Source organism: Sus scrofa, chromosome 9, assembly GCF_054392235.1.
Source record: "Sus scrofa isolate SSC_HxYL_T2T_F1_AM1 chromosome 9, Sscrofa_HxYL_maternal_Yorkshire_Landrace_v2.0, whole genome shotgun sequence".
In the NCBI taxonomy this organism is placed as follows: domain Eukaryota; kingdom Metazoa; phylum Chordata; class Mammalia; order Artiodactyla; family Suidae; genus Sus; species Sus scrofa.
This window is the reverse complement of record NC_139391.1, coordinates 95,459,792-95,486,585: the sequence shown is the minus strand read 5'-3', so window position 1 is coordinate 95,486,585 and position 26,794 is coordinate 95,459,792. Positions and strand designations below refer to the sequence as shown.

General features: G+C 43.1%; 1 protein-coding gene across 6 annotated transcripts in view; it reads left to right on the top strand.

Moving 5' to 3' along the window:
- Positions 1–1,610: 1,610 nt before the first annotated feature.
- The window catches only part of CDCA7L (cell division cycle associated 7 like), a 39,812-nt gene continuing 14,628 nt past the window's right edge, over positions 1,611–26,794 (top strand). For all 6 annotated transcript variants that reach the window (XM_084978462.1, XM_084978461.1, XM_005656682.4 and 3 more), the window contains exons 1-2: positions 1,611–1,728; positions 25,281–25,421. In XM_084978462.1, the coding sequence (XP_084834588.1) occupies positions 1,705–1,728; positions 25,281–25,421 (165 nt within the window). In that variant the 5' untranslated portion in view covers positions 1,611–1,704. The remainder of the gene's footprint in view (positions 1,729–25,280; positions 25,422–26,794) is intronic.

Below are 26,794 nucleotides of genomic sequence, written 5' to 3'. Positions count from 1 at the left end.
TCCTGGAAGCCTACAGGATAAAGTAAAGAATACTAGAGAGAATGTTGACTCTAAGGCACAAGGAATGGTTTCCACTTTGGCAATCTGCAGCTGTCATTTACTAGCAGAGTGGCAGGGGTATTTCTCCCAGTGTACCTTTTTAGATTGTTTCTTTATTTTAAAAATGTGGATAATAAGAATCTGGAAGAATGTTGGGAGAATTCAGGTAGGTACTGCCTGTGAAGGAAAACTCTAAAGCATAATAAAAATGAAAGTGGCTATAATCAAATTAGCCAATAAAATGAAAATAAAACATTTTCTTAAATCAGACAATGTTTTAGTGGCCGTACTACCCTCCAGAGTCTGGAGCATGGAGGGCACATTACATGTTTGATGCACCAATGAAAGAAGGAAGGAGAAGAGTTCCCCTGATGGTTTGCTTCTCAAGCAAATGTTTGGCCAATTTCATTCATTCTTCAAACAGGAAAAAATGAATGTCACATCCCAGCACAATTTATCTACCATCCTCCCCAAGACCTATTCCAAGCCTTCCAAAATCCCCACACAAATAATTCTTCATTCTTCTCATCTGCACTCTGAGATCTTCCCTCACCTGTACCAAATTAAGTCCCCCTATTTTACACCACCATGGCACCACTTAGCAAGCCTTTTCCTCCTTGCATCTATTGTAACTCCAAATTTCCATTTATCTGCATCACTATTATTGAACTTACTATAACCATCACTAACCAATGGTATTATCTGAATACATTGTTCACTAAATTTTATTAATCAAATTAATAAATAAGTGTATATTATTATCACACTTTATTTATATCATGCCGGTATTTGCCTTCCAGACTCTAACCTCCAACAGTGCAGGGACCTAATTTTTGCTCAGTCTTGCGTTTCCAGTCCAACACAGTGCCTGACACACAGGAGGTGCTCAGCCAGTATTTGTCAATTAGCCTTCCATGGCCTCTAAAACTGTCTGTCTACTGGGGCTGGAAGGTCTACGGGTACAATGGTCTAAAGAACGTCTGATGTTCCAAGAGGCTTTGCAGTGATCGACCCCCAGGGGCCTTGATAAAGAAACTTAGGTTTCCTGTTTTCAAAGTGAACCCTAAAGCAAATGTTTTGAGAAGCAGGAGAACCCCGCCCCTTCACAACTACAAAACAAAACGAGCCGTGAAGCAGCCCTAAAATGCTTTCCCAGGTCGGAGACGACTACAGAAGAGGCTCTGCGCTCCAGGGCACTACTTGCAAAGTATAAACCCTGCAAAGAACCGGCGGGCACTGCAGCCGGGCGTGCCAGCTGCAGGCTGCGCCGGGACTGCCCCCTCTCATTTCTCCCGCGCGAAACCCAGCCGGACGGCTCCACTCCCTCCCTCCGCTGCAGGGGGGAGCCCGGCGCCCCCAGATCGGCAGGCTCCTCGGGCGGGGCCAATTTACAGTCCGCTCTTGCGCCGCTGGCAAAGCGAAGTTCACCGGTCTCCAAGTTCGGGTTAGCAAACGGAGCCTCGCGGGCCAGCACGGCGGCGCCGAGTGGGCGGTGCGGCACGCTCCCCCTGTCCCGTGCGCCTAGTGCGCCCCTCCCCTGGCCCGCCGGAGCTCCGGGCCGTGCGCGCGCTGCGCGCCCGCGGGCGTTCTCCGTTCGTCCGGTGGGTGACTAGCCAGGCTCCCGTGGCCGCGTGCTGGGAAGAGGCCGGAGCCCCGTAGGGAAGAATGGAGTTGGCATCTCGCTCGCAGGTGAGGGTCCGGCCGCTCGCCGCAGCCCGGACGCACCCACTGCCTGCCTTCTCTTTGCGCCTGGCCCTGCGCCCCGCCTCGGGCTGGAAACGTGGCCCTCGGCTGCCGCGTTGTACATCTGGCACGCCCAGCCCCGAGGACGCTGGAGAGGGCGCGCCCTGCAGGTGTGCGCGGTGGGTTGCGGTCCTGCCACCTGGAATGGAGAGGCTGGGCGCCCCCGCACGCGGGCGCTCGTTGCCGACCCAGGTGGGGCGTCGGGGCTGGGGGTCACAGGCCGGGCCGCTTCGGGAGTAGCTCCGGGAGTAGACTCACTTGGGGGCAGGGAGGCCGCAGGGGAGCAGCGACTGCATTTGCGGTGCTCCTGGAACGGGGGAGGGGGAAGCTTTTTTACGTGCGCTCCCCCTACCTTCTCTGGGATTGGCACAGGGGTAAGGAAGTTTAAGTGTGATTTTCTTAAAAAACATAGTCGAGAATCGGATCAGTTCCAATTGGAAAATGAAGTTGAAAAGGAATTGCTCTTGTATTTGTTCTGGAACTTTTGTAGGTGTTTTCAAGGAACTTGTAACCGTTTGGGGGAACTGGCAGCGTCATTAGACCAAGTTTAAAAACAAAAAGCCCCAAGATGCCCAGATCATTTATACAGCACCACCCTAGTTACCCATTATGGTTTTAACTAGGTCTTTAAAAAAAAAAAATCTCATTAACAAGCTTCCAAATTTACAGTGGGTGATGGGAATGTGGACTTGGCCTGTTTTGTACTTTTATGAAAGAGCTTTCCTCTACTTTCTAGTAATGAATATACATATTTTTTTCAAAGGTAAGCAGTAAACACTTTTTCAAACAAACTAAAAATAAGACTTTAAGAAAGGGAAGGAAGCAGCTTGGGGGAGCACAGAGATGCTTTGTGTGAGGGTTGGGTTTTTTCTTGCTTTTGTGAGTGCCTGTGAGTCATTGCTTCCACCTTATCTTTGGCTGCAGTTTACCTCCTTTCTCCACCTGGATGCTGGCCCTCCCCAGGAGTAGGGAGATAGGAAAAGGCCGGTGCCCAAGCCGCCAGGGTGGCCGGTGTTGCCTGAGCCTGTGCTCTGTTGGCAGCACATTAAAAAACCACTCCCTTTGGCCCTTTAGTGATTTCTTTGGAAAGGCTTCCTGAAAGCGGACACTTGAGAAAAATCTGTTGTGTATGTTTATGAGAAAGAGTATTTGAAAATTTCAACAACTAAGGGAGGTGTACAAACAAATTCAGGACGGGGATGGGACAGGCTTATTTTTGAGTTTTGTTTTGTTTTTTTTTGCCACTGGCCTATGCCATGTAATTACTATCCCGTGCTTTTAGGTTGTTCGAATTTCTCCAGGACTTAAACCCTTCTGAAGGGAACTTTGTGCCTTTGTGAATTTCATCAGAAAATGTATCTTGATGTATCATGCCTGAAAGCTGTTGCTTATAACACAGTTCTTGCTTCGGAAATTAAAATGTCCAAGAATGCAAAGCTGGAAACGGACATTTTACTGTCAAATAATGAGGCTCATTTTTGGTAGCTCTAAAGTCTTAAATAAAGTATTTACCACTTGGAGGTAATCCACAAATTATATCGACCCATTATGCACCCATTAGGGCAAATTACTTGATGTAAGATGATCAGAATTTTTTTCCCCCGTCATAAGACCTCTTAATTGGCCGCACAAATTAAGATGTGATGATTTTTTTCCAGTGGAAATGTTCCTATTCAGCATAATTTAAGTGTGAGCCTGTTATAATTTCTTATTTAAATGAGTAGAGGGTGGTTCTATGGGGTGGGCAGAAAAGGGCACTTAATGAACTTTTCAGGCACAGCAAGATGTTAGGTTCTTGTGGTTCTTCCATGTATCCCAGTCTTATGAATAAAGCAGCGTGATGAACCTTCTGAAGCGGCGTTAGTGTGTGCTGAAGGAAGGCGCAGCCCAGTGTGCAGTGGGTTTTAATCTCACACACGCAGAAAGTGTAATTTCCATCCCTTGAGAAGCGCAGAGCTGGAAGGGGCTTCCGCAGAGCAGCTTAGGCTCAATGTTATGAGCCAAGGAAGCCAGGCAGGGAGAAAACAAGACATTCCTTTAAACTCCTTAAAGCTCCGTTCTAGCCTCTGCTTTTCTGCAGCCTCACCAGTGTGTTGCATTTGATGTCCTCTGACAGTGATCACACTTCCTATGGGCTTTGGTCCTTGTTGGGCTGACCACTGTGCCTTTGTGTCTTTTGTACTGAATGACAGCCATAATGCCCAATAAAGGCTAGGGGCTGGTTCCTTACTGAGCGAGAGCAGCAGTGAAGCTCAGGGGCTGGAGGATGGGACTGCCTCAACTTCCAGGCAGAGAGGCTGGGAGGTCCTGAAGGTCAGGGTGGTCCTTTTGCTCTCTTGTAGCACTAGCGTTTGGGCTGGACTCTTAAAGAAGGAAATGATGCTAAATGTTACCATGAGTATGTGTGGAGCGTGGTGTTTGGAGGAGTCAAAATGTTTTCTAAAGTTGACCTCACAAAGTATATCCATTTGATCCCGTGGCTTAAAATGTGTGCCCAGAGCCCCAGACCCTGATCACAGATGGGGGTCTTTTGTGACTTTGTTAGAGAGCCTGCATAAACATTTGCCACGTCAGTAATCCCATATTTCAAAGGCCGCTTTATTTGACGTACTTAGGACCTCCCATCCATAGAAGAGCCAATTTCTCAGTGATCAGGAGAAATCTCAGCATGGAAATTCCAACCTGGTCGGGTACACAGGACAGAAAACCATAAGATACTTATGTGGCTTAGAACAGTTTAGGAACAATACAGTAAATGAGCGAAAAAGATCCATAAGGCCATTCAAATAGACTAGTCTAGGCCTGCTAATTTACAATTGCCCTTGAGAGTTTTCCATTACTCTCTGGGCTCCAGTTTAGGATTTTTACCTCCAAGATACAGTTTCATTTTGTAAAGGACATAGCTTTATGCATCAGTGTGGAATTGAGAGAGGCTATTTGGGGGAGAGACAGGATAAAATATTTGTGGGCCCATTTTATTTTCTTTTTGAAAAGCAGTGGTTTGTGAACATTTTTAAATAGGACTCTTCAGAGGCGTGTCTGGCATATTGGTGAAGTTAACATGCAGGATCCTGGTCTTCCATAGTGCTAAATGGTAAATGCTAGTGCCCTGAGTATAGTGCAAAAATATATTGTGTAGTCTCACAGTGAAAGGGGCCAGACTTTTTGTTGAAATAGTTGAGGAATCTATTTTTCTACATGATCATCAGCTGATAACAGAAGGCCCCCTGATTGGGTTAGTCCATTTGTGAAATGTTCTTTGAGCACCTGCTGTGTGCTAGCTATTCAGTCAGTTATCCTGGAAGAAACAGATGCAGAAAACAGTATCCTTCTGCCAGGGCCTCCCATCGAAGGTCACTCTGGAACTCCTTGCCTCTTCTGCCTTTGCCAGAGCACATGTGGCTCCTGCTCTGTGCTGTGAGGACCTAGGTGGCCTTGGGTTTGGAGAGTGGGAAAAGACCTTCCCCCTTCCCCAGCCCCCCACCTTCCATGGAAGGGGACCAATCACTTCCTGTTAAAAGTCATGCTCTGCTAGGTACTTAACAGATTTAATCCTCAACTGTAGTTTTGTGGAGTCGGTTGTATTACCTGCATTTAAAAAATAAGGCTAATTAAGAGTGATTTGCTCAGGCAACCAGGCAAGGAAGGAGCTGAGCCAGGATTCTGTCTCCAAGCCAGTGCTTGCCTCTTGTGGCTCGAATCATGGGGTCTTGGCAGGCCAGGCAGCTTTCACTGAAATGTGGTGAGGATAGAAATCCTTGCCCAGTTTACAGTGCCATTGAAAGATGGTCAAGGTCATTCCAAGTTGAACATACTTTCACTAGAAGAGGGTGTCAGCGCTTTGCTTTGGAGTTTTCTTGTGGTACCTTGTCCCTCCCGTTAACCAGGAGGGCCAGGATGTTATCAGCAGCTGGTTTGCTTCTTTTTTAAGAAACTAGCAAGGTTTTGCTTGAAGCAGGATTTCTTAGATTGTGTGTAAAAGTCAGCTTGGAAATATGAGTAAGATCCACAAAGTTCTTACACAGAGGAATGACTTTTAGATGAATTTTGTATTTTACAAGTAATATCCTGTTCATAGAAGCTGAAAAAAAAAAAAAAAAAAGCAACCAAAATTGAACTTTTTTCAAGACTGCCCTACCTTCCTACTCCATGGGCATCATTTTCTAGATATTTCTCATTTGGTGTTTGCCTGTGTCCAGTCACCATTTTTGCTCGACTTTTATAACATGATTGCTGTTGGAATTCTGCTTTCTTTAGCACTGTCAGTACTGTTTTTCTGAGTAGCTTGGAAGCCTTTAGGTTTCATTTTCAGTGACTGCGTAATGTTATAATCCAAGGGTGTATTTTATGTTGAACATTTTAAAATCATTTATTAACAAATGAATTTAAGAAACTTGGCGATAAATGTCTTGGGATATTATACACTGTATGCCCTGTGTCGGAATCAGCACTGTTTTTAATTGTTGGTTCTTTACCAACCATGTGCTTACTCTCTGGCGAAAGGAATGTGCCTGATTTTCAGTGGATGGGAACCTCTGACACATTGTTTTTCTAAGGCATTTCCCCTTTAGTTGTGTCATGTTAGCTGAGAGAAAGCATTTTCCCTCAGGTTAGGACCAGGGCTCATGATAACGGGCCTGAAACAATGACTGTTCTCGTCCTGAACTTAGAGCCCCTACGTTAAGCCTTCTTTAGTCTTGCTTATTTTAAGTATAAATCATCTCCTAGAGGACACTCCTGAAAATATGCTTTCATTGACGTTTGGGTGTCCAAAAGTCACAGTAGGGTCACTCATTATAAAGTGGTGCTTAAAACAAAAAAAGTATTTTTTATGCTTAAAAAATATTATTTATATGCTTTAAAAAAAGTATATCTGAGAGCTTAAAAAAAGTATTTCTCAATCTGGATGTTGGTTACAATAGGTGGGTGCAGTTGGTAAAGCTTAACCAGGCTGTACACTTAAGATCTCTGCAGTTTCTGCTTGCAGGCTGCCCAGAAAAGATGAACAAAATAGCACATTGAATCCCGAAGTACAAGTCCCTGGTGAGGCCTGTGTCTCCAGACAGCTCAGGCTACCAGGTGTGTGGTGACACCTTCCCAGGTATCTTGTGACCTGCCGGGTGAACCTGCATCCTTGGGACTGGGCATAGTCCAGGGATCCCACCCCGCAGACCCCCTCTGCTGTTCTCCCCAACCCTTCATAGCAGCAGCACTGCTGTTTGGCCCCAACCCCCATCGGCTCTGGAGAAGGCAATGGACTTGGCCAGTGCCTTGTAGTTGTGAGTGAGCGCCGGCCTTCGGCTCTTTTGGCACAAGGCCTGGCCCTCCCTCAGTGCCGTGCTGGCAAACTTCCTCGTTTGTTAGAAGGGCCCAGGATTTACCCTGGGGTAACAACTCATCACCCCAGATCCCGGGGGAGGCCAGAAATGATAATTACCCCAGTCTGTGCAGGGCCTGGCATATTGTAGGTGTTAAATATTTGTTAAATTTTTTAGAAGGATGTTTTAGGGTTGTCAGTGTGCAGTGGATGCAGGTATGAGTTTTGACAGGCTGGAGCATCATTTCGCAGGGCTTCTGGCAATTTTTTGTTGGATTAATGGATGGAGGCCAGTTCGTGCCTGCCCCAGAGGCCTTGGAGGTGCAACATTCCCATCCTGCCTGTGCACGAGATCTTCTCAATCATCTCCAGTTTTGTCTTTTAAAAGTCACACCTATTCCATGATACATTTTAATTTATTTTAATACCAAAACGCTATTTTAAACTACTCTTCTGGGAAAAAAATTCCCTTCCCCTGTTCCACCCAGGGTCTTAAAAGCCCTCTGGCTGTCACTGAGCTCTCCAGCTCAAGAAACACGGAACTGCCAAGTGTAAAATTTAGCAATCAGGGAGTTCCCATTGTGGCTCAGTGGTAAGGAACTGGACTAGTACCCATGAAGATGCAGGTTCGCTCCCTGGCCTAGTGTGTTAAAGGATCCGGTGTTGCCATAAGCTGTGGTGTAGATTGCAGATGTGGCTTGGATTCTGTGTTGCTGTGGCTGTAGCGTAGGCTGGCAGCTGTAGCTCCAGTTCAACCCCTAGCCTGGGAACTTCCATATACTGTGGGTGTGACCCTGAAAAATAATTTTAGAAATCATGTCTTTAATAAACCCTGAAGTAGAAACGACATCTCACCAACCAGTCCCCCATACCACAATATCTTTTTATGTGAAGCTCCGTGACTGAGGGCATTTAAATGGGTCAGGGGGTAGGGGGAGACAACATTCATTGACACTGAAATCTCTAAGAATATTTTTTTAATGCAGAATGTCTAGTGCCCTTTATTTTGTTCATTAGCATTGGTTTAAAAATGGAAAGTTGGGGTTCCCGTCGTGGCGCAGTGGTTAACGAATCCGACTAGGAACCATGAGGTTGCAGGCTCGATCCCTGCCCCTTGCTCAGTGGGTTAACGATCTGGCATTGCTGTGAGTTGTGGTGTAGGTCACAGACGTGGCTCGGATCCCGTGTTGCCATGGCTCTGGCATAGGCCGGCGGCTACAGCTCTGATTGGACCCCTAGCCTGGTAATCTCCATATGCCACAGGAGCGGCCCAAGAAATGGCAAAAAGACAAAGAAAAAAAAAAAAGGAAAGTTAACAAAAAAATAGAAGTGCACTTGAAAATCATTGTATATTCTTAAGTCTCTCTTTTTACCTAATAGTTGATCCCAGGCATTTTTTTTTTTTTTAATTTGGGAATTTTTAAAATTGAAATAGCTGAAGCCACTAGGGCCTCATCCAGCCTTTCTCACACTTGCACGTGGCCTCTTCAGGAAGGCTTGCTTTACCTGTCTTCAAGCCAAACCAAACCAAACCCCACCTCTTTCTTTTCCCACACTTCAAAAGCTCACCGAAAAGAGTGTCTAGTTGTCTTCATGACCTTCGTCGCACTGATCGGATCCTCTTCCAGACTCTAATTAGGAGCTGAGAAAGGATGCGGTCTTAGGGGCTGTGTATACTCACCGAGGCACAAAGCCAGGAGCCAAGTGGTGTCAGCAGCCTGCTCAGGCCAGCGACCCAGGGATTGTTTGGCTTGTTTTCCACTACCAGGGCAGAAGGGTGTCAAGAGGCTTTCAGGACTGGGCTCTGCGATGAAGAGCCTTCCCCCCATCGCCCAGCAGTGTGAAGGTCTGCTCAGCGCTTGTCTGCATTGGGCGCAGACACTTGCCCCCCTTGAAAGACAGGGCACCTCCTGCTTCCATGTTCTCCAGAATCCTGCTTCCACCTGGGAATTTCCTGCAGGTCCTGCAGGCTGACTCTGCCCTGCAGCAGTGTGGACTTGGCCGACCTCGCAGCCCCTCGAATTCCTCTTACCGTCACCCCACGGTTGGGTCAGGTGCCTTCCTGGGCTGACCTCCCTGTTCCCATTTATCCTACCTTGTTGAAATTGACTGTAGATTGTCTCTGTCACCCCACCACATGTGACTCACTGCACCTCGATCACTTAGCCTGCCTGGTGCATGTTGGTACATTTGCACTCTGTGATCACTTTTATTTTTTTGGTCTTTTTAGGGCCACACCCATGGTATAGGGAAGTTCCCAGTCTAGGGGTTGAACCGGAGCTACAGCCACTGGCCTACACCACAGCCACAGCAACCTGGGATCTGAGCCACGTCTGCGACCTACACCACAGCTCGCAGCGACATCAGATCCTTAACCCACTGAGTGAGGCCAGGGATCAGATCTGTGTCCTCATGGATGCTAGTCGGGTTCATTACTGCCAAGTCACAGTAGGAACTCCTGTAATCACTTTTAATAGTGAACATTGACACGGCGTCTTCTTTCATGGAATGCTTTCTGGTCATAGTGTGGAAGCTGTCACAATTCTCTACACGATGTTCTGTTCTTTTCCTTCTGGGTAAATGGGAGGAGTGTGTTTTCATGGCCTTTGAAATAGGCAAGGCTCTGGATGTGCTCTGGCCGGTGACACGTTGTTTCACATCCAGGTGGAGTTCTTTAAAGCAGGCGCATCATTGACCCAGTCCCGATGCCTCTGCCGCCCCTCTGCCTGCATTCCCCAGGGTGGTCACGCTGTCAGCCTGGTTCCTGTGTGAGGACACTGATGTGGTTCACCTGGCTGGCCCGGGACCATCGTGTCACGTGAACAAGAAAGAAGCTTTCTTTGCTTTGAACCATCGAGCCTTGGAATTACTTGATGCTGCTGCTTTATAACCTCTCCGGTCCTGACTGACATGCAAAGGCAGGCATATTCCAATTAGGATTTAGTCAGTGGTTCTCCTCTGAGTGCTCTGGGGTAACAGAAACACCTTGGTTTCTTGTGGCTGGTCATTGTGGGGTGGTTGTGTGCTTGTTACTAAGTGGTGTAGCGTTCAGGGATGGCAGGTGCCCTCCAGCACGAAGCCACCAAAATGCCAGTAGCACCTGCTTGAAGAAACCCTTAGAACACACTAGTCTGATTTGTGATTAGTCTTTTAGAGTACAGAGAAATCCTAACATTGGCTTTACATTTCCTATCTGCTGACCTTTCTGGGAAAGGAAATTACCCAGAACTTCCCAAGTGGTTTGGCTTACTTCGCTCCCAGGATCTCTGCCAAAACTTCCTTGGCTACTGCTCTAAAAAGCTTTTCTAAGCCCTAGACACAAACATGTCTGTTAATTTTCTCCCACTTGTATTTACTCTTTTATTTTTATTTTATTTATTTATTTATTTTGCGTCTTTTTAGGGCCGCACTCATGGCATACGGAAGTTCCCAGGCTAGGGGATCAAATAGGGGCTGTAGCTGCTAGCTTACGCCACAGCCACGGCAACACAGGATCTGAGCCACATCTGCAACCTACACCGCAGCTCATGGAAATGCCGGATGCTTAACCCACTGAGTGAGACCAGCGGTTAAACCCATGTCCATGTGGATACTCGTCAGGTTCCTTACTGCTGAACTCCAACATTTTCTCTTTTAAAGATGGCATTGATTTTTTTTCCTTTTGCTTTTCTTTAAATTGTAAAATACATGACATACAGTTTACTATTTTAACCATTTTCAAGTGTATTCAGTTCATTGGCATTAAGTAGTCACAGTATTGTTCAACCGTCATCAGTGTTACCCTCAAGGGAAGCCCTGTACCTTTTAAGCAGTTGTTCCCCATTTCTCTCTCCTTCAGCCCTTGGCAACCACTAAGCTGCTTTTGGCTTCTGGATTTAACCTGTTCTAGATATTTCATCTGAATGGAATCATATAATATGTGGCCGTTTTCTCTTACTTAGCATAATGATTTCCATGTTTATCTACACTGCAGTACAGATTGGTACTTTGCTCTTTTTTATGGTTGAATAATATTCCATTTATATTGTGTATACCACAGTTTTTTTTAATCCATTTGTCTGTGATGAACAGGTGGATTTTTTTCCATCTTTGCCTCTTGTGAATAATGCTGTCATGAATATGCATGTACATGTATTTGAAGTACCTTCTTTTCATTTCTTGGATTATGGACGTAAGAGTAGAAATCCTGGGTCACATCACATGGTGAGTCTGTGTTTGATTTTTTGAAGAGCCATCAACCTGTTTTCTGCAGCAGCCGAACATTTTACATTCCAACCAGCAATGTACCAACTCTTCCAATTTCTCTCTATCTTTACCAACTTCTCTCCCCCACCAGCGTCTAGAGGATGTGAAGTGGTGTCAAGTGTTTTAGATTTTATTTACCTAATTACTAATGATGTTGAATATCTATCTTTTCAAGTACTTGTTGTCCATTAGTACTTCTTTGGGGAAATGTCTGTCAAGTCCTTTGCCCATTTTTTGGTTGGTTGTTGTTGTTGCATACTGAGAGGTTTTTGTGTATTCTGGATTTTAAAGCCTTGCCAATTAGATAATTTGCAAATATCGCTCCTATTCTGTGGATTGTCTTTTCGTTTTCTTCATAATGTCCTTGGATGAATAGATGTTTTTAGTTTTGACGAAGTCCAATTTTTAATCTATTATTTCTTGTCTTGCTCACTTTTTGGAGTGTCATGTTGAGTTTAGATGTTTTGGTTGAATTAAGTAAGAAACACTAATTGTTACATAGTTACTTTGTTGGGAAAAGAGCATTTCCCTGTTTTTGCATTTGGGGACATCTGTTGTTGTGGTGTTCAGCTCTGTAACCTAGAGTAAGTCCAGGCTGTGGTTTGCCCTCCTTGAAATGAGGAGGTGCTTTGACTGAAGGATGAGATGCCCTTGACTTTCTGATCCTCTTTAACTATTAGTAGTTCACACCCTCCATCACTCTGAGTTTACCAAAATTTCTGGCAGTCTTTTGATGTCGCTGTATGTACATATTTCCGTTTGAGTGAACCCTCCTGATTTAGATGTATAGATCAGATTTCTGCTTCCAACTTCAGGCCCTTTTGTTTCCCCACCAGTTCTGTTTAAGGGTGTTTTTCTTGTCATGTCCTCCCCTGACATGGGACGTTAAAAAAAGCTGGGAAGACACTGCTCAGTTGCTAAATGAGAAGGTTTCTCGTCTTAATATCTCGTCCTTTCATTACCTAGGGAGGTCAAAACGGAGAATATGTTTTTAGTTTCTTCTATAGTCCCTTTCCAGTGACTTTTCTTTGTTTTATCACTTTTATCTCTGTGACTCTTTGGCGTATTTCATTTTATGTGGGCTTTTCAGTAACAAATAATTTGTCATGTTTGTGGCAGATCTTTTCCCCAACTTCTTCTTTTGCTTTCTAATTTTTTTTTTCTTTTCAGCAAGAGGTTTTAAATTGTAACATGGTTTCTTGGTGCTCCTACGTTTTACTCTTCTTTTGTGTTAATTATAGTCTTTGTGTTTGGCCTACCTCTTAGGCCATCTGATTTATTGGTATCAAGAGAGAAGCAAAATGGACTGTTTCAGTCTCCTCACACAGCCGGTTTTACTAACATCACTTACTGACATTTTCCCTTTCCTCTTAATTTGTGTTATTTCCTTTGTTAAATTTTAATTTTATGTTCTAGGATCCGATTCTAGGCAATCTCTACGTTCCACTGATTCTACATTTCTTTCTCTTTTGACTAAAGCTTATTACTTTATATATAATAAAATTCACCTTTGTTGTGTTTAGGCCTGTAAGTTTTGGCAGATACCTCTAGTTGTGTAATTACTACACAATTCAGTATTACCACCCCTCAAAAATCCTCTCTGACCTGTAGCCCCAGGCAGCTGCTGATCTGTTTTCTTTCTGTAAGTTTCACTTTTTCTAAAATGTTGCATACGTGGAGTCAAAGTTTACCTTTTTTTACTTGACGTAATAATGAGATTTATTTATGTTGTTGTGTCTCCCAGTAATTTTTTTTTTTTTTTAATATTGTGGAGTTGAATTCCATGGCATGAATGTTTCACAGTTTGTTTATTCAGTCCCTAGTTGATTTGGATTGCTTGTAAGTTTGGGGATAAAACTGCTAATTACAAGTTTTGCGTGAATATGTATTTTTTGTTTTCTGTTTTTTTTTCACTTGGGTAACCCCTAGGAGCAGGGTTGCTAGATCATGTGGTAAGTGTATGTTTACCTTTAAAAGAAACTGTTAAGTTGTTTTCCATAGTGGATTTACCATTTTGCATTTCTACCAACAATTCATGAAAGTGTCAGTTGCTTCACATCCTCATCAGCACTTGGTATTGTCATGTTTTTTAAAGCCATTCTGACAGATAGATAGTTGTATTGTAGCTTTAATTTGCATTTCCCTAATGACTGTGGCTGTCAAACATCTTTTCACGTGGTTACTTTCCATCCATATATTTTTGGTGAAGTGTTTTGAGAGTTCTTTATATATTTTGGGTATAGGTCCTTTATAAGATAAATGATTTATAGATATTGTCTCCTAATTTGTTGGCTTTTCATTCCCTTGACAGTGTTTTTTTGAAGAGCAGAAGCTTTTTTTTTTTTTTTAATGTCTGCACTAGTGGCATATGGAAGTTCATGGGCCAGGGATCAAATCTGAGTCACAGCTCTTACCTATGCTGCAGCTCAAGCGACACTGGATCCTTTAGCCCACTGCGCTGGGCAGGGATCGAACCCACTCCTCTGCAGTCATCCACGCTGCTGCAGTCAGATTCTTAACCCACTGTGCCATAGTGGAAACTCCCAGAAGTGCTTAATTTTAATTGTCTTAATGTATACATTAAAAAAAAAAAATCTGCGTTGTGGTTGATGTTATATCTAAGAATTCTTTGCCTAACCCAAGATTGCAGAGATTTTCTCCTGTTGTCTTCTAGAAGTGTTAGTGTTTTAGATGTTTTATGGGTCTGTCCCAGTTTTAGTTTTTGTAAGTAGTGCCAGGTATGTACATTTCTCATAGACCACCCAATATAATCTTAAGAGATTTAAGGAAATGACATTATTTATGATAGAAAATGATATGAAACAACTTCTTTTGTGGTGGGTTGAAGGAATGCTTTCCTCTCTGTCAGGGGTCTCCTTACACGGATGCAAGAGGGCACACCCTGCAAATTCTGCCATCGCTGCTATCAAAACTGTTTTCAAAACACTTATTAAGGAAAATGCAGTAGTGTGCATGCATTTCTTTTGTACTGCTCCTGAGGCCTAAAATGAAACTTGTCTCCAGGTGAAATACACACTGGTGTTACTCAAATAAGAAACATTTCCTGGAGCTGTATCAAAATCAGCTCTTGAATCAGTTGGCTTTAAGGAGAATCTCAGTTAATTTTCCTTCAAAAACTAATAGAAGATAAATATGTTCCTCTTGGCTAGGAGGTGGTATTTTTTTTAATCTAGGAAGAATGAATTTTAGATATCCTTGAGACACAGAAAAAGCCTTGATTTAAAAAAAAACTATACTTAATTTTAAAATTCCTTCTTTTTTTGAATTTGTTGATGCTGCTTATCAATTACTCATTAATTAAGGATCTCTGAGTATATAAGACTCTATTCCTGGTGCTGGAGGGGGGCAGGGTGAGAAGGGCAGATGCTGAAGAGATCCAGAGTCCTCCGTGAGAATGAACTACCTGTAGGAGGAAGATTAAGATACACGCATAAGCTGGTATGAAGTAGGAAAAGTCATATATGGCAAGAGAGAAACAGAAAATGGGCTGGATCTTCTGTACCCAAAGGGTGTTCTGCAGCCCAAAGTTGAGGGTCTTGTTAGAAATGCGGGATTTCTGGCATCACCCCTGGCTGATGGATTCTGCTGTGTTTTTTGTTTTGTTTAAAAACAATTTTTTAATTGAGATATAATTGACCTGTAGCATTTTATCAGTTTTAGGTGTACAATGTAATGATGCATTATTTGTAAAATTTCCTTTTTAAAGGGTGAATAATATTCCATTGTATGTAGTTATGACATTCATCTGTGGGTGGGTTGCCTCCACTTTGTGGCTTTTGGGAATAGTGCTGCTGTGAACAAGGGAAGAACTCTTTTTTTTTTTGTCTTTTTGTCTTTAGGACTGCACCTGCAGCATATGGAGGTTCCCAGGCTAGGGGTCTAATCTGAGCTGTAGCCACTGGCCTACGCCACAGCCATAGCAATGCCAGATCCAAGCCATCTCTTTGACCCATACCACAGTCCACCACAATGCCAGATCTATAACCCACTGAGCAGGGCCAGGGATTGAACCCACAACCTTATGGTTCCTAGTCGGAGTTGTTTCTGCTTCACCATGATGGAAACTCCCAAGGGAAGGACTCTTTTTAATTTAAAGTTTTTCTTTTGATTTAATACTTTAGTGTCCAGTACTATTACTGCCGGACACCAGTAGACACACTGTTGGTAATATTTGAAGTTTTGGCATTAAAAATTTCCTTGGTGTTCCACAAAGCACCGTGAGTTCTGCTGTGTGCCTTCGCTGAACGAGTTTGAAACCCAGCGTGGAGAAGCTTGGCCCTTAAATTACAAGCTGACACTTTATAACTGGGGGATTTCTCATCACGACTCAGATCCCTAGTTTCTCCAGGGAAGTTGAAGGTTAGCGTACAGGAGCCCCATTCCTGTGTGGCAGGGGTGTGCCAGGGGGCAGGAGTGACTGCCCCTCCTGCATTCAGGTCAGCCCTGTGCCATATAGTCTGACTCTGTCCTGTGCAGCCTCACCCTGTCCCGGGCAGCTGCTGCCTTCACTGCCCACCTGCTTGGCCCCAAAGCTTGTTTGGTTTGCATTCTATGTTCTCCAGATGAGCCCTAAGGTAATTGGCAAGGTCTGTAAGTGAAATCTGTAACCCTTTCTGAAAGCCTACTTTGTGTGTAGCTGCCCTGGAATTCTGGGTGAAACTCTTTAATTCCGCTTGGATAGGAACGTCACAGAGGGCACCTTTCTTAGGAAACCGCACCTTCCCAGGGAAGGTGACTGCAAGGTCAGATGCCTGCCAGGATTTGTTGATGACCTGCTTTAGGCCAGACTCCTGTTAGGTGCCGGGGATTCACTCCATCTAGTGCCTCTGTCCTGGGGGAGGAACTGAATCTTGGTCCCCCACATGACTTGTGATGATGTTCCATTGTGATCCCAACAAGGACCTAGTGAACAGATTATATACAGTGTATATGAAAGGAGCAGAAGAAATGTGTGTATGTTCAAAACATATGAATTATAAAAGTCTTTCTACTTTCAGAAGATAATTTTCTTGGAGTTCCTGTCGTGGCGCAGTGGTTAATGAATCCGACTAGGGACCATGAGGTTGCGGGTTTGATCCCTGGCCTTGCTTAGTGGGTTAACGATCCGGCGTTGCCATGAGCTGTGGTGTAGGTCACAGATGCAGTGTGGCTTGACTCCCGCGTTGCTGTGGATCTGGTGTAGACCGGCGGCTACAGCTCCAATTCGACCCCTAGCCTGGGAACCTCCATATGCCACGGGAGCAGCCCAAAAAACGGCAAAAAGACAAAAAAAAAAAAAATTTCGATTGCTTTCTGGTTATCTAGATTATATTTCTCCTACTGTTGTGCAAGCTTGACTACTACAAGTATAATCCACTAGTTGGATTTTATATTTTCTTTTCAGTTAATTGCTTTAAAATTTGGGCTTGTTTTGGTGGGTCTTATGATTGGCTTTGTAATCCCACAGAACATGAACTTTGCGGGGGAAAAGTCCGTTGTATTCTCTGTCTAGACTCTGCAGCTACTGAATGGATCACTACTGAATGGAACCGGGAAGTGACAAATCCTTGGGTGTAAAGTGTTGATATTTTGTTTAACAGTCACACATTAGGTGGTTGTCCCTACGCATCCTCTTCTATCAGGTTCTCCTTTGTGTCCCCTGCACTCAAATCTTGCCTTCTTTGTTGCATGTCTTAAATAGTTCGTTGCATTGAAGATACTTGAATACCTCACAGAGACTTTTGCTAAACTCCGGCTTGTGACTGTCTGAAACTCTTCTCTTAATGCCTTTTGATGTTGGGCGGCAAGAAACAGAGCCCTGCATGCCTCAGGAATGCAGAGTGGTTTTTGCTTTTTTGACAGTGCATTCTTTCTTTTTGTCCCTGATCGGCAGGTAGGTGTCAGCCTCCCTGCTGGCACATCTGGAGCAGATGTGGAAATGAGGAGGATTGGGTGGGCACAGGCCTGCTGCAGTGACAGCTGTCACAGTGGCCCTGCGACTAATGCACTTGCCCCTGGAAGCAATTTATTTGTATCACCAGCCTCTCCATTGGTTGTATGTGCTTCCAGAAAATCATTACAGAGGGTGCTCTTTCTTCTTTAACCCTTTATGTTAAAATAAGCCTCTGGGCCAGCAGGGCTCTTTTGACTCATAGAATGGTGGTAAGTCAAAAAGTGCCACTTCAAGGACTGAACTCTGTGGCTGTTAAGTCAAGTCTAACATACTTAAGTCAAGTCTTACATTTTTATAAGTGTCTGCTTTGTTTCTCTAGAACAAGTGTTTTCTTAGACTATTGGTTCTGATGGCTAAACAACAACAAAGGTGTCTTTGAAAAAATAACTGGGCCAAAGACTGTTAAATTAAATTTAGCTTCTTATGAAGAGTTTGAATTTCTCTCCCAAGAACTGTCTTCGAGTTAAGCTTTGTTTAGGAGCTGCTTCTTGGCATAAATGTTAGGGTTTTTTGTTTTTTTTTTTTTTCTTTCTTCTTATTGTTACTGAAACTCTAATTCTCTAAGTGTCTGCGTGTTTTATCTCCTGAAGTGATTTCATTAGATGGTTTGTAATTAACTCTCTGACGTCATGAATTTTGTATTCAGTTTCTGGATTTGTGTTCTCTGAAAACCAGATGTTAAACTTCCTTTGGTTAAACCATAAACTTTCTAATCATTTTTAAGCAAGAAGCATTAAAACCATGCTAAAAATAGGTAGATTAGGGATTAGTGATTCCCAAGATGAACCTGACTATAAAATTAATTCATTGCACGGAAGAAAATAATCCAAAGAATTCAAGTAACTCTTGAATACACAACTCTGTATACCAGTGCAGCTGTTTTTTAAAATGTGGTCTGGGGAACCCCTAAACCCTTCCAGGGTTCCATGAGGACAAAGTTATTGTCATAATAACATTAAGATATTATTTGCCTTTTTTTTTTTTTCTTTTTGCTGTGTTGATATTTGCACTGATGGTGCAGAAGTAAAGGCATAGAAAACGGCTTGTCCTGAGCATGAACCAAGGCAGTGGCGCTAAACTATGCTAGTGGTCCTCACATCCTTCACCTCCATGCCCTCAATTTTATTTTTATTTTTAAAAATTGTTATAGTCGTTGATTTCTTGCAGCAACATGGATGGACCTAGAAATTGTCCTACTAAGTGAAGTTGGGCAGTAGGCGACAAATATCACATGATATCCCTTATATGTGGAATCTAAAAAATGATCAAATGTACTTACTTGCAGAACAGAAACAGACTCATAGACTTTGACAAACTTAAGAGTTACTAAAGGGGAAAGTTGAGGGGGTATGGACTTGGGGTTGAGCTGAAAATACTCTAAAATTAGGTTGTGATGATGGTTATACAACTATAGATATAACAGAATTCATTGAATTATAGAAAAAAGTATGGTTGATTTTACAATGTTGTTCTAATTTTCACTGTGTGGCAAAGTGACCCCGTCATACATACATATATACATACGTGTATACACACACACACACATACACACACACACACTCCCTTTCTTATATCATCTTCCATCACAGTCTATCCCAAGAGACGGAATATAGTTCCCTGTGCTATAGAGTAGGACCTCATTGCTCATCCATTCTAAATGAAGTAGTTCATCCACTTAATTTTAAAAGAAAAATTGTTTCTCATAGGGACGTCTTGTTGCTGCAATAAAAATTATTAAAATCTCGACCCTCGAGGGCGTTTCTTTTTATCCTGCATAATGACATGTGAAGGGCACATAAAGTACTTTTGCACCCCAAGTACCGCAGTGGTCTGGTTATCTCAGGGAAAAGATCTAGTACCTAGTGGGACTGTGTGCTGATGATAACAGGAACCCCAAAGCAATCTTGAACTTGATTGTTTTTGGTAGTGGTGTTGGTAGCAGTGTCCGTGGGGTAAGTTTGAAATCATGTGTGTATTGTGGATAGAGCAAATGGGTAGGTCTGTGAAAAGTAGTGGGGATTGGGGTTTTTGTCGTTGGGGAAGGGAAATACTCACGGGGGGTTCAGGGAGATGAGAAGGAATCCTGTCATGTTGGGTTTGAATTCAGGATGTCATGGTGAACTTAGATGTAAGATACTTAAAACACCCTTGCTCTGTTTGAGCAAAGCAGTGATACTTGACCTAGGCCACAGCTTGATTTCTGGATGCCAGAGTTCCTTGGAGAAATGGTTGATTTGAGGTTTGGGGCAGATACAGTGCAAGGGTGGTTAGGCATGTTTGCTGTGTTGAAAGTAAGGAGATGCTCAGAGACTCTTAGGGCTGTGTCAGAAGGACACAGAAGGGGGAATGGAAGGAGCGCCCAGTGGCCACATTTGGGACAATTCGAGGCTCAGGAAGAGTGATGACATGGTCATGGGTTATCTAACACAATGAATTTTTTCAAAAATCCATCAATCTACTTGGGAGGGAGAGTAGGGGGAGAATGAGGGCGAGAGAGGGCTAGACTGGAAGAGAGAGAATATTGTGTTACAGAAGAATGCTGCCTAACATGCGAAGGAGGAATAGTATTTAAAATCACCAGTTTTGCAGACTCCAATGTGGTCATTGATTCAGTCGAGAGTTAATCAATGGATACAGCACCTATTGAGTGAAATGTTACCAGGGAGAAGGATAGTCAAAGAATCTCAAATATTTACTACTTACTAAGTTCAAAGAGGTAAAGGTATTTTGCCAAGGAGAAATCTGCCAGATCCTACTTTCCTTTTCTTTTCTTTTCTTTTCTGTTTTTTTAGGGACACACCTGTGGCACATGGAAGTTTCCAGACTAGGTCAAATCAGAGCTATAGCTGCTGGCCTATGCCACAGCCACCACAATGCCATATCTGAGCTGCATCTGTAATCTATACCACAGCTCACAGCAGTGCCGGATCCTTAACCCACTGAGTGAGGCCAGGGATCAAACCCTCATCCTCATGGATACCAGTCAGGTTCTTAACCTGCTGAGCCACAACAGGAACTCCAGATCCCACTTTAACTTGGTGATCAGATGGCATCACCAGTGAAAAGAGACCAGCAGACGCCATGTGCTACATGAAGCAAGAATGCAGCAATGCTGGTAGAGTAGTCTGGCCAAAAGGAGAGACTACTGGAATCTGCTGGAGCGTCTAGATGGAACAGCCACATTCCAGGAAATCCAAGGGACAAAGGAATCTGTTAAATACTGTCTTGGGTTGCAAAAGCCAAAAAACCAAAAAAACTCTCCAGACAGATGGCCCAGTTTCTTAAAAAGTCAGTTGTGAGGGAGGTCCTGTTGTGGCTCAGTGGGTTACGAACCTGAGAAGTATCCATGAGGATGCAGGTTGTATCCCTGGCACCGCTCAGTGGGTAAAGGATCTGGCATTGCAGATGCGGCTTGGATCTAGCGTTGCTGTGGCTATGGTGTAGGCTGGCAGCTGCAGCTCCAATTTGACCCCTAGCCTGGGAACCTCTATATGCTGCAGGAGAGGCACTAAAAAAAGACAAAAAAAAAAAAAAAATTGTGAGAAAAAGGTTAAAAATGAAGGAGACATGAGAAAGCATTTAAGAGACCTATTGACCAGAGGATAGACCTTATTTGGGATCCTGTTACAAGTAAGCTGGGAGTTGAAAATAATTAGTTAATGGTAACTGTGGACACAGACTGTATATTTGCACGTAGCAGGGTGAAATGATACCATGTCTCCAATTGCTTTAAAATTATTTGGAAGGAGGGCAGTTGGGTAGAGATACAAATGAAACAAGATCAGCCATGGACAGAGAATTGCTAGGAGCTCACATACGTGTTCATGATACTGTTCCACCTACTTAGGAATATATTTGAAAGTTTTATAATTAAATGAACAATACTGCTGATTAATAGGGGCTAGCCTGACATTGTGTGCCTCCATATGCAGTGCATTGAGAAGCACGTCATCTGTGTAGAATTGTTGCCAGTAATATTTAACTTGAATCTATTGGAAATAATCAAATAGTCTAAGAATGTATGATATTCTACAAGGCAGTTTTCTATTTATTATTATTGTTTTTAAATACATTTTATTGGTGTGTAGGTGATTTACATTGTGTTAGTTTCAGGTGTACAGCAAAGGGAATCAGCCATACATATACATAAATATCCATTCTTTTTCAGATTCTTTCCCCATGTAGGCCATCACGGAGCATTGAATAGATTTCCCTAGTGTTCCCGTCGTGGCTCAGTGGTTAATGAATCCGACTAGGAACCAGGAGGTTGTGGGTTCGATCCCTGGCCTCACTCAGTGGGTTTCGGATCTGGCATTGCCGTGGCTCTGGTGTAGGCCGGTGGCTACAGCTCCGATTAGACCCCTAGCCTGGAAACCTCCATATGCTGCAGGAGTGGCCCTAGAAAAGGCAAAAAAACAAACAAACAGATTTCCCCAAGCTATATAGTAGGTCCTTGTTACTAATTGATTTTGTATATAGTAGTGGGTATATGCCAGTCCCAGACTCCCAGTCCATCCCACCCTCCAGTGTTTCCCCTTTGGTTACCATAAGTTTGGTTTTGAAATCTTTGAGTCTGTTTCTGTTTTGTGAGTCAGTTTTTATGTATCATTTTTATTAGGTTCCACATATCAGTGATCTCAAATGATATTTGACTTTGTTTGATTTCACTTAGTATGATAATTTCTAGGTCCATCCATTTGCTGCAAATGGCATGGTTTTGTTCTTTTTTGCGGCTAAGTAATATTCCATTGTATATATGTACCACATCTTCTTTATCCATTCCTCTGTTAGTGGACATTCCATGTCTTGGCTGTTGTAAATAGTGCTGTAGTGAACACTGGGGTGCAAGTATCCTTTCAAATTAGAGTTTTCTCTGAGTATATGCAAAGAGTAGGCTTGTTGGATCATGTGGTAGTTCTGTGTTTGGTTTTTTAAGGTGTGTCCACACTGCTCTCCATAGTGGTTGCACCAACCTGCATTCCCACCAGCAGTGTAGGAGGGTTCCCTTTTCTCTTCACCTTCTTCCAGCATTTATTGTTTGTAGACTTTTTGATGATGGTCATTCTGACTGGTGTGAGGTGGTTTCTCGTTGTAGTTTAGATATGCATTTTTCTAATAATTAGCAATGTTGAGCATCTTTTTATGTGTTTTTTGGCCATCTGTTTTCTTTTGAGAAAAGGTATTTAGATCTTCTGACTTTTGTTTTTGGTTTCACCCATGGCATGTGGATATTCCTGGGCCACAGCAGCAACCTGAGCTGCTGCAGTGAAAATGGTGGATCCTTAAACAGCTATGCCACAAGGGATTTTTTTTTTCGGGGCTGTACCCATGGCATATGGAGGTTCCCAGGCTAGGGGTCCAATCAGCTGTAGCTGCTGGCCTATGACACAGCCACAGCAACACAGAAGCTGAGCCTCAACCTACACCACAGCTTACAGCAATGCCAGATCCTTAAACCACTGAACAAGGCCAGGGATTGAACCCGCATCCTCATGGATACCAGTAGGGTTCACTACTGAACTCTGCCTTGACCATTTTTTGATTTTTTTTTTTTTTTTTTTGTGGTATAAAGCTGTTTGAGATGATTGTATATTTTGGATATTAATCCCTTGTTAGTTGCTTCATTTGCAAAGATTTTCCTCCCATTTTGTTGATTGTCTTTTTTTGTTTTTTTTTCCCCAGCTGCACTCATAGCATATTGAAATTCCTGGCTAGGGATCAAATCCAAGCAGAGCTGCAGCCTACACTACAGCTGCAGCCATGCTGTATCCTTAACCCACTGCCCCAGGCTGGGGATTTAATTGGCTTCTCCACAGAGACAAGCCAGATCCTTAACCCACTGTGCCACAGTTGGAACTGCATGTCTTTTTGTTTTGTTTATGATTTCCATTGCTGTGCAAAGACTTTTAAGATTAATTTGGCCCTATTTGTTTTTTTTTTTTTTTTTTTTTCACTCTGGGAAGTGGATCTGAAAAGATAGTGCTGCCAGTTATGTCAAAGAGTATTTTGCCTATGTTTTCTTCTAAGAGTTTTATAGTATCTGGGCTTACATTTAGGTCTTTAATCCATTTTAAGTGCATTTTTGTGCATGGTATAAGACAGTGTTCTAATTTCACTCTTCTACATGTAGCTATCTAGTTTTCCCAGCACTACTTATTGAAGCTGCTGTCCTCTTGCTATTGTATATTCTTGCCTCCTTTGGTGTACATTAATTAACCATAGATGCATGGATATATTTCTGGGCTTTCTGTTCTGTTACACTTATCTATATTTCTGGTTTTGTGCCAGTACCGTACTGTTTTGATGACTGTAGCTTTGTAGTAAAATCTGAATTCAGGGATCCTGCTTCTTCCAGCTCTGTTTTTCTTTATCAGGATTGCTTTGGCTATTCAGGGTCTTTTGTGTTTGCATACAAATTTTAAAATTTTTTGTTCTAGTTCTCTAAAAAATGCCATTGGTGATTTGATTGGGATTGTGCTGAATCTATAGATTGCCTTGGGTTGTATAAGTCATTTTGGTAATATTGATTCTTCCAATACAAGAGCAATCCAGATGGTATTTCTTTCCATCTGTTTGTGTCATTTTTGATTTTCTTCATCAGTGCCTTATAGTTTTCAGAGTACAGGTCTTTTGTATAGGCAGTTTTCTTGGGTTGTCTAAAAAGTGTCAGTGTTATAAAAAGCAACAAAACATAATGTCATAAAAAAGCAGTCAAATTCAATGCATGAGCCTTGCTTGAGTGGGTTCCTTTTGCCCTTGAAAAGTATGAAAAACTTTTTGAGAACAGTGCAGACATTTGAATATGGACTTACAGGAAATTATATTATTGAATTAATATTGTTTTAGGTATGATTATGGTTGTGTGGTTCTGTAGGAGAGTGTACTTGGGGTATATGTTCTGAAGTATTTTAAGGTGAATTGTATGGTGTCTGCAGATTACTTTAAACATACATGCATTAGGTTGCTTCATAGTAAATCGCTGTCTTCCTTGGTCAGAAACATTCAAAATCTGCAAATGCCTAAGGTTCAACCTAATATTTGTTGAAAGAGAGAAAAAGCAAATGGGGGTTCCAGGTGAAGCATATACAAATGTTTGTACCATTTCACCTTTCTCTGTATTTGAACTTTCTCAAAATAAAGAATTAGGAGCAAATCAGTAGTCACCATACAGAAATTAACTTTCAGCAAATACGTATTTGTTAGGTTAAGTGTGCTGACAACATTCTCTCTGGGAATAATTGCCTGTAATAGCATTTAATAGAATTAACTCTAAACTACTTAAATTGATTCAGAATATAGAAAAGAAGGAAAGCTTTATTTCCTGGTATGAAATTTCCTGCAACAAAAAACAGAAAAATAAAGAACTCCTGGTGGAAATCAGTGACATCATAAGGATTTTTTTTGGTCTTTTTAGGGCCGCACCCGAGATATATGGAGGTTCCCAGGCTAGGGGTTGAATTGGAGCTGTAGCCACTGTCCTACACCACTGCTCACAGCAATGCCAGATCCTTGACTCACTGAGCAAGGCCAAGGGTCGAACTGTGTCCTCGTGGATACTAGTCATATTTGTTTCTGCCTCCAGGAATTTTTTTTTTTTTTTTTTAAACATGGATGATGTTTAAAGACAAATCCACTGTAGGAGAAAATTTGATCATTGATTTCTCAGAAAACAATGTCTGTTTTCTTATTCTTTTGTCAAGAGATCAAAAATGGCTTTTATCTAGGCATGGCCTTGATGTTCCCTGTAAGACAGGATGTATCTCTAGAATTTGAAAGAGAAAATATTTCTCCTCCTCCACCCCTTTCCCTTGTTGCTGTGAGGTATCAGTGGAAGCACGTTTTGCTCAGGGTTTTGGGGGGGTCTCGTGAGCAACCATGAGAGATTGGTAAAGTTATGAGATGGCAATTCTTACTCCTCTAGAAAATTTCCCAGAGAGATTATAACAGCCCTGGTTTTACCCTTCTTTTTTCAATCCAAAACAGATCCCCAAAGAAGTGGCTGACATCTTTAACGCCCCCAGTGATGATGAAGAGTTCATCGGTTTCCGAGATGATGTTCCCATGGAAACCCTCTCATCAGAGGAGAGCTGCGATAGTTTTGACTCACTGGAGTCAGGGAAGCAGGTATGGGTGCCTCCTCTCAAGACAGGCATGTTTCTGGAATCCTGGATCTTGGCTGGGTTAGAGCATCAAGTTAATGGCTGAGCATTTTATTCGTGTTATGCCTTTGTGTTTCAAGAAACTGCTGAGAGTACCTGGCTCAGTTTTGCTGTTTAAATCCAAGGACTTTTTTTCAATAAAGGGGACCTGACTTGATCAAATTCATTTTCTTTGCTCCCTTGGGCTGTGGCTGTGAGGCTGTATTCTGTGTGCTCCCAGCTGGTGCAGGAGCGTGTGGTTATTGTCAGACACTTGGCTTCCGAGCTCCTGCAGCTCGCTCTGTCTGACCCTCACTCATGGAACTGCTGCAGCAACCATTATTCTTTTTATTCTTTCTTTAATCCTTACGATCTGTGGCAGACACAAGTGACATTTCTAGAGGGGGAGAGTCCTGGAGGTTTCTATTGTGCCTCACTTAGTAAGAGCATGGCCAAAGTATCCAGCCTTCTGTGGCATTTTCTTCTGAGTTCCCCGTGGCATTCAAAAGTCCTCATTCTGCTTTTTTTTTGTTTGTTTGTTTGTTTTTTGGCCGTCCTGTGGCATATGGAGTTTCCAGGCCGGGGATCAGATCTGAGCCTCAGTTGTGACCTATATGGCAGCTGCAGCAATGCAGGATCCTTTAACTGGGCCAGGCTGGGGATAGAACCTGCATCGTGGCACTGCAGGGATGCTGCTGATCCCATTTCACCATAGCAGGAACTCCCCTCATTCTACTTTGACCATGGCCTCTCCTTAAAGGCTGTGAGTTAAACCCACCTAGCTCCCACTGGGCATGGAGAGGAAGGGAGGCAGTTCATTGTCTAAGTGACGCACCTGCTCGATGCCTGCGTATTCGGTCCTCACCTTAGCTGATGCCTCTGCAGTATCAGACCTCGTCAGCCACCTGCTTCCACCTGCCTTGGTCTCTTTCTCTCTTACACCTTTGTTCCTTGTTGTCATCCCTTTGACTTCCTGTCCCTCTACGTAGATGTTCTTCACGATTTTGTCTTCAGACCTTTCCACTTAATGGAAAGTAACTAGCCTGGCCTCAGCCCTTGCCTCCTGGCTCTTTATGGCTTGGCTCTTCTTTCCAGCCCCAGATGTATTTCTGACAGCCACTTGGATCCATCCTGATTGTTCAGAGGAGATGGGAAGCTCACCATTTCCCCGCCCCTGGCTGTCTTCCCCACGTTTATCTGTGAATTTGGGGTTCTTGACTCGTCCTGTTCCTCCCCATTTTCCTGGACTTCCTCGCAGTTACTGAATCTTCTGCCCTGTTCTTCCCCTCCTTCCCCTCCCTCCTCTTCCCTTTTCAGCCACCGTGGTTCTCATAGCCCTGGGCACAGGTGGAGAACGGC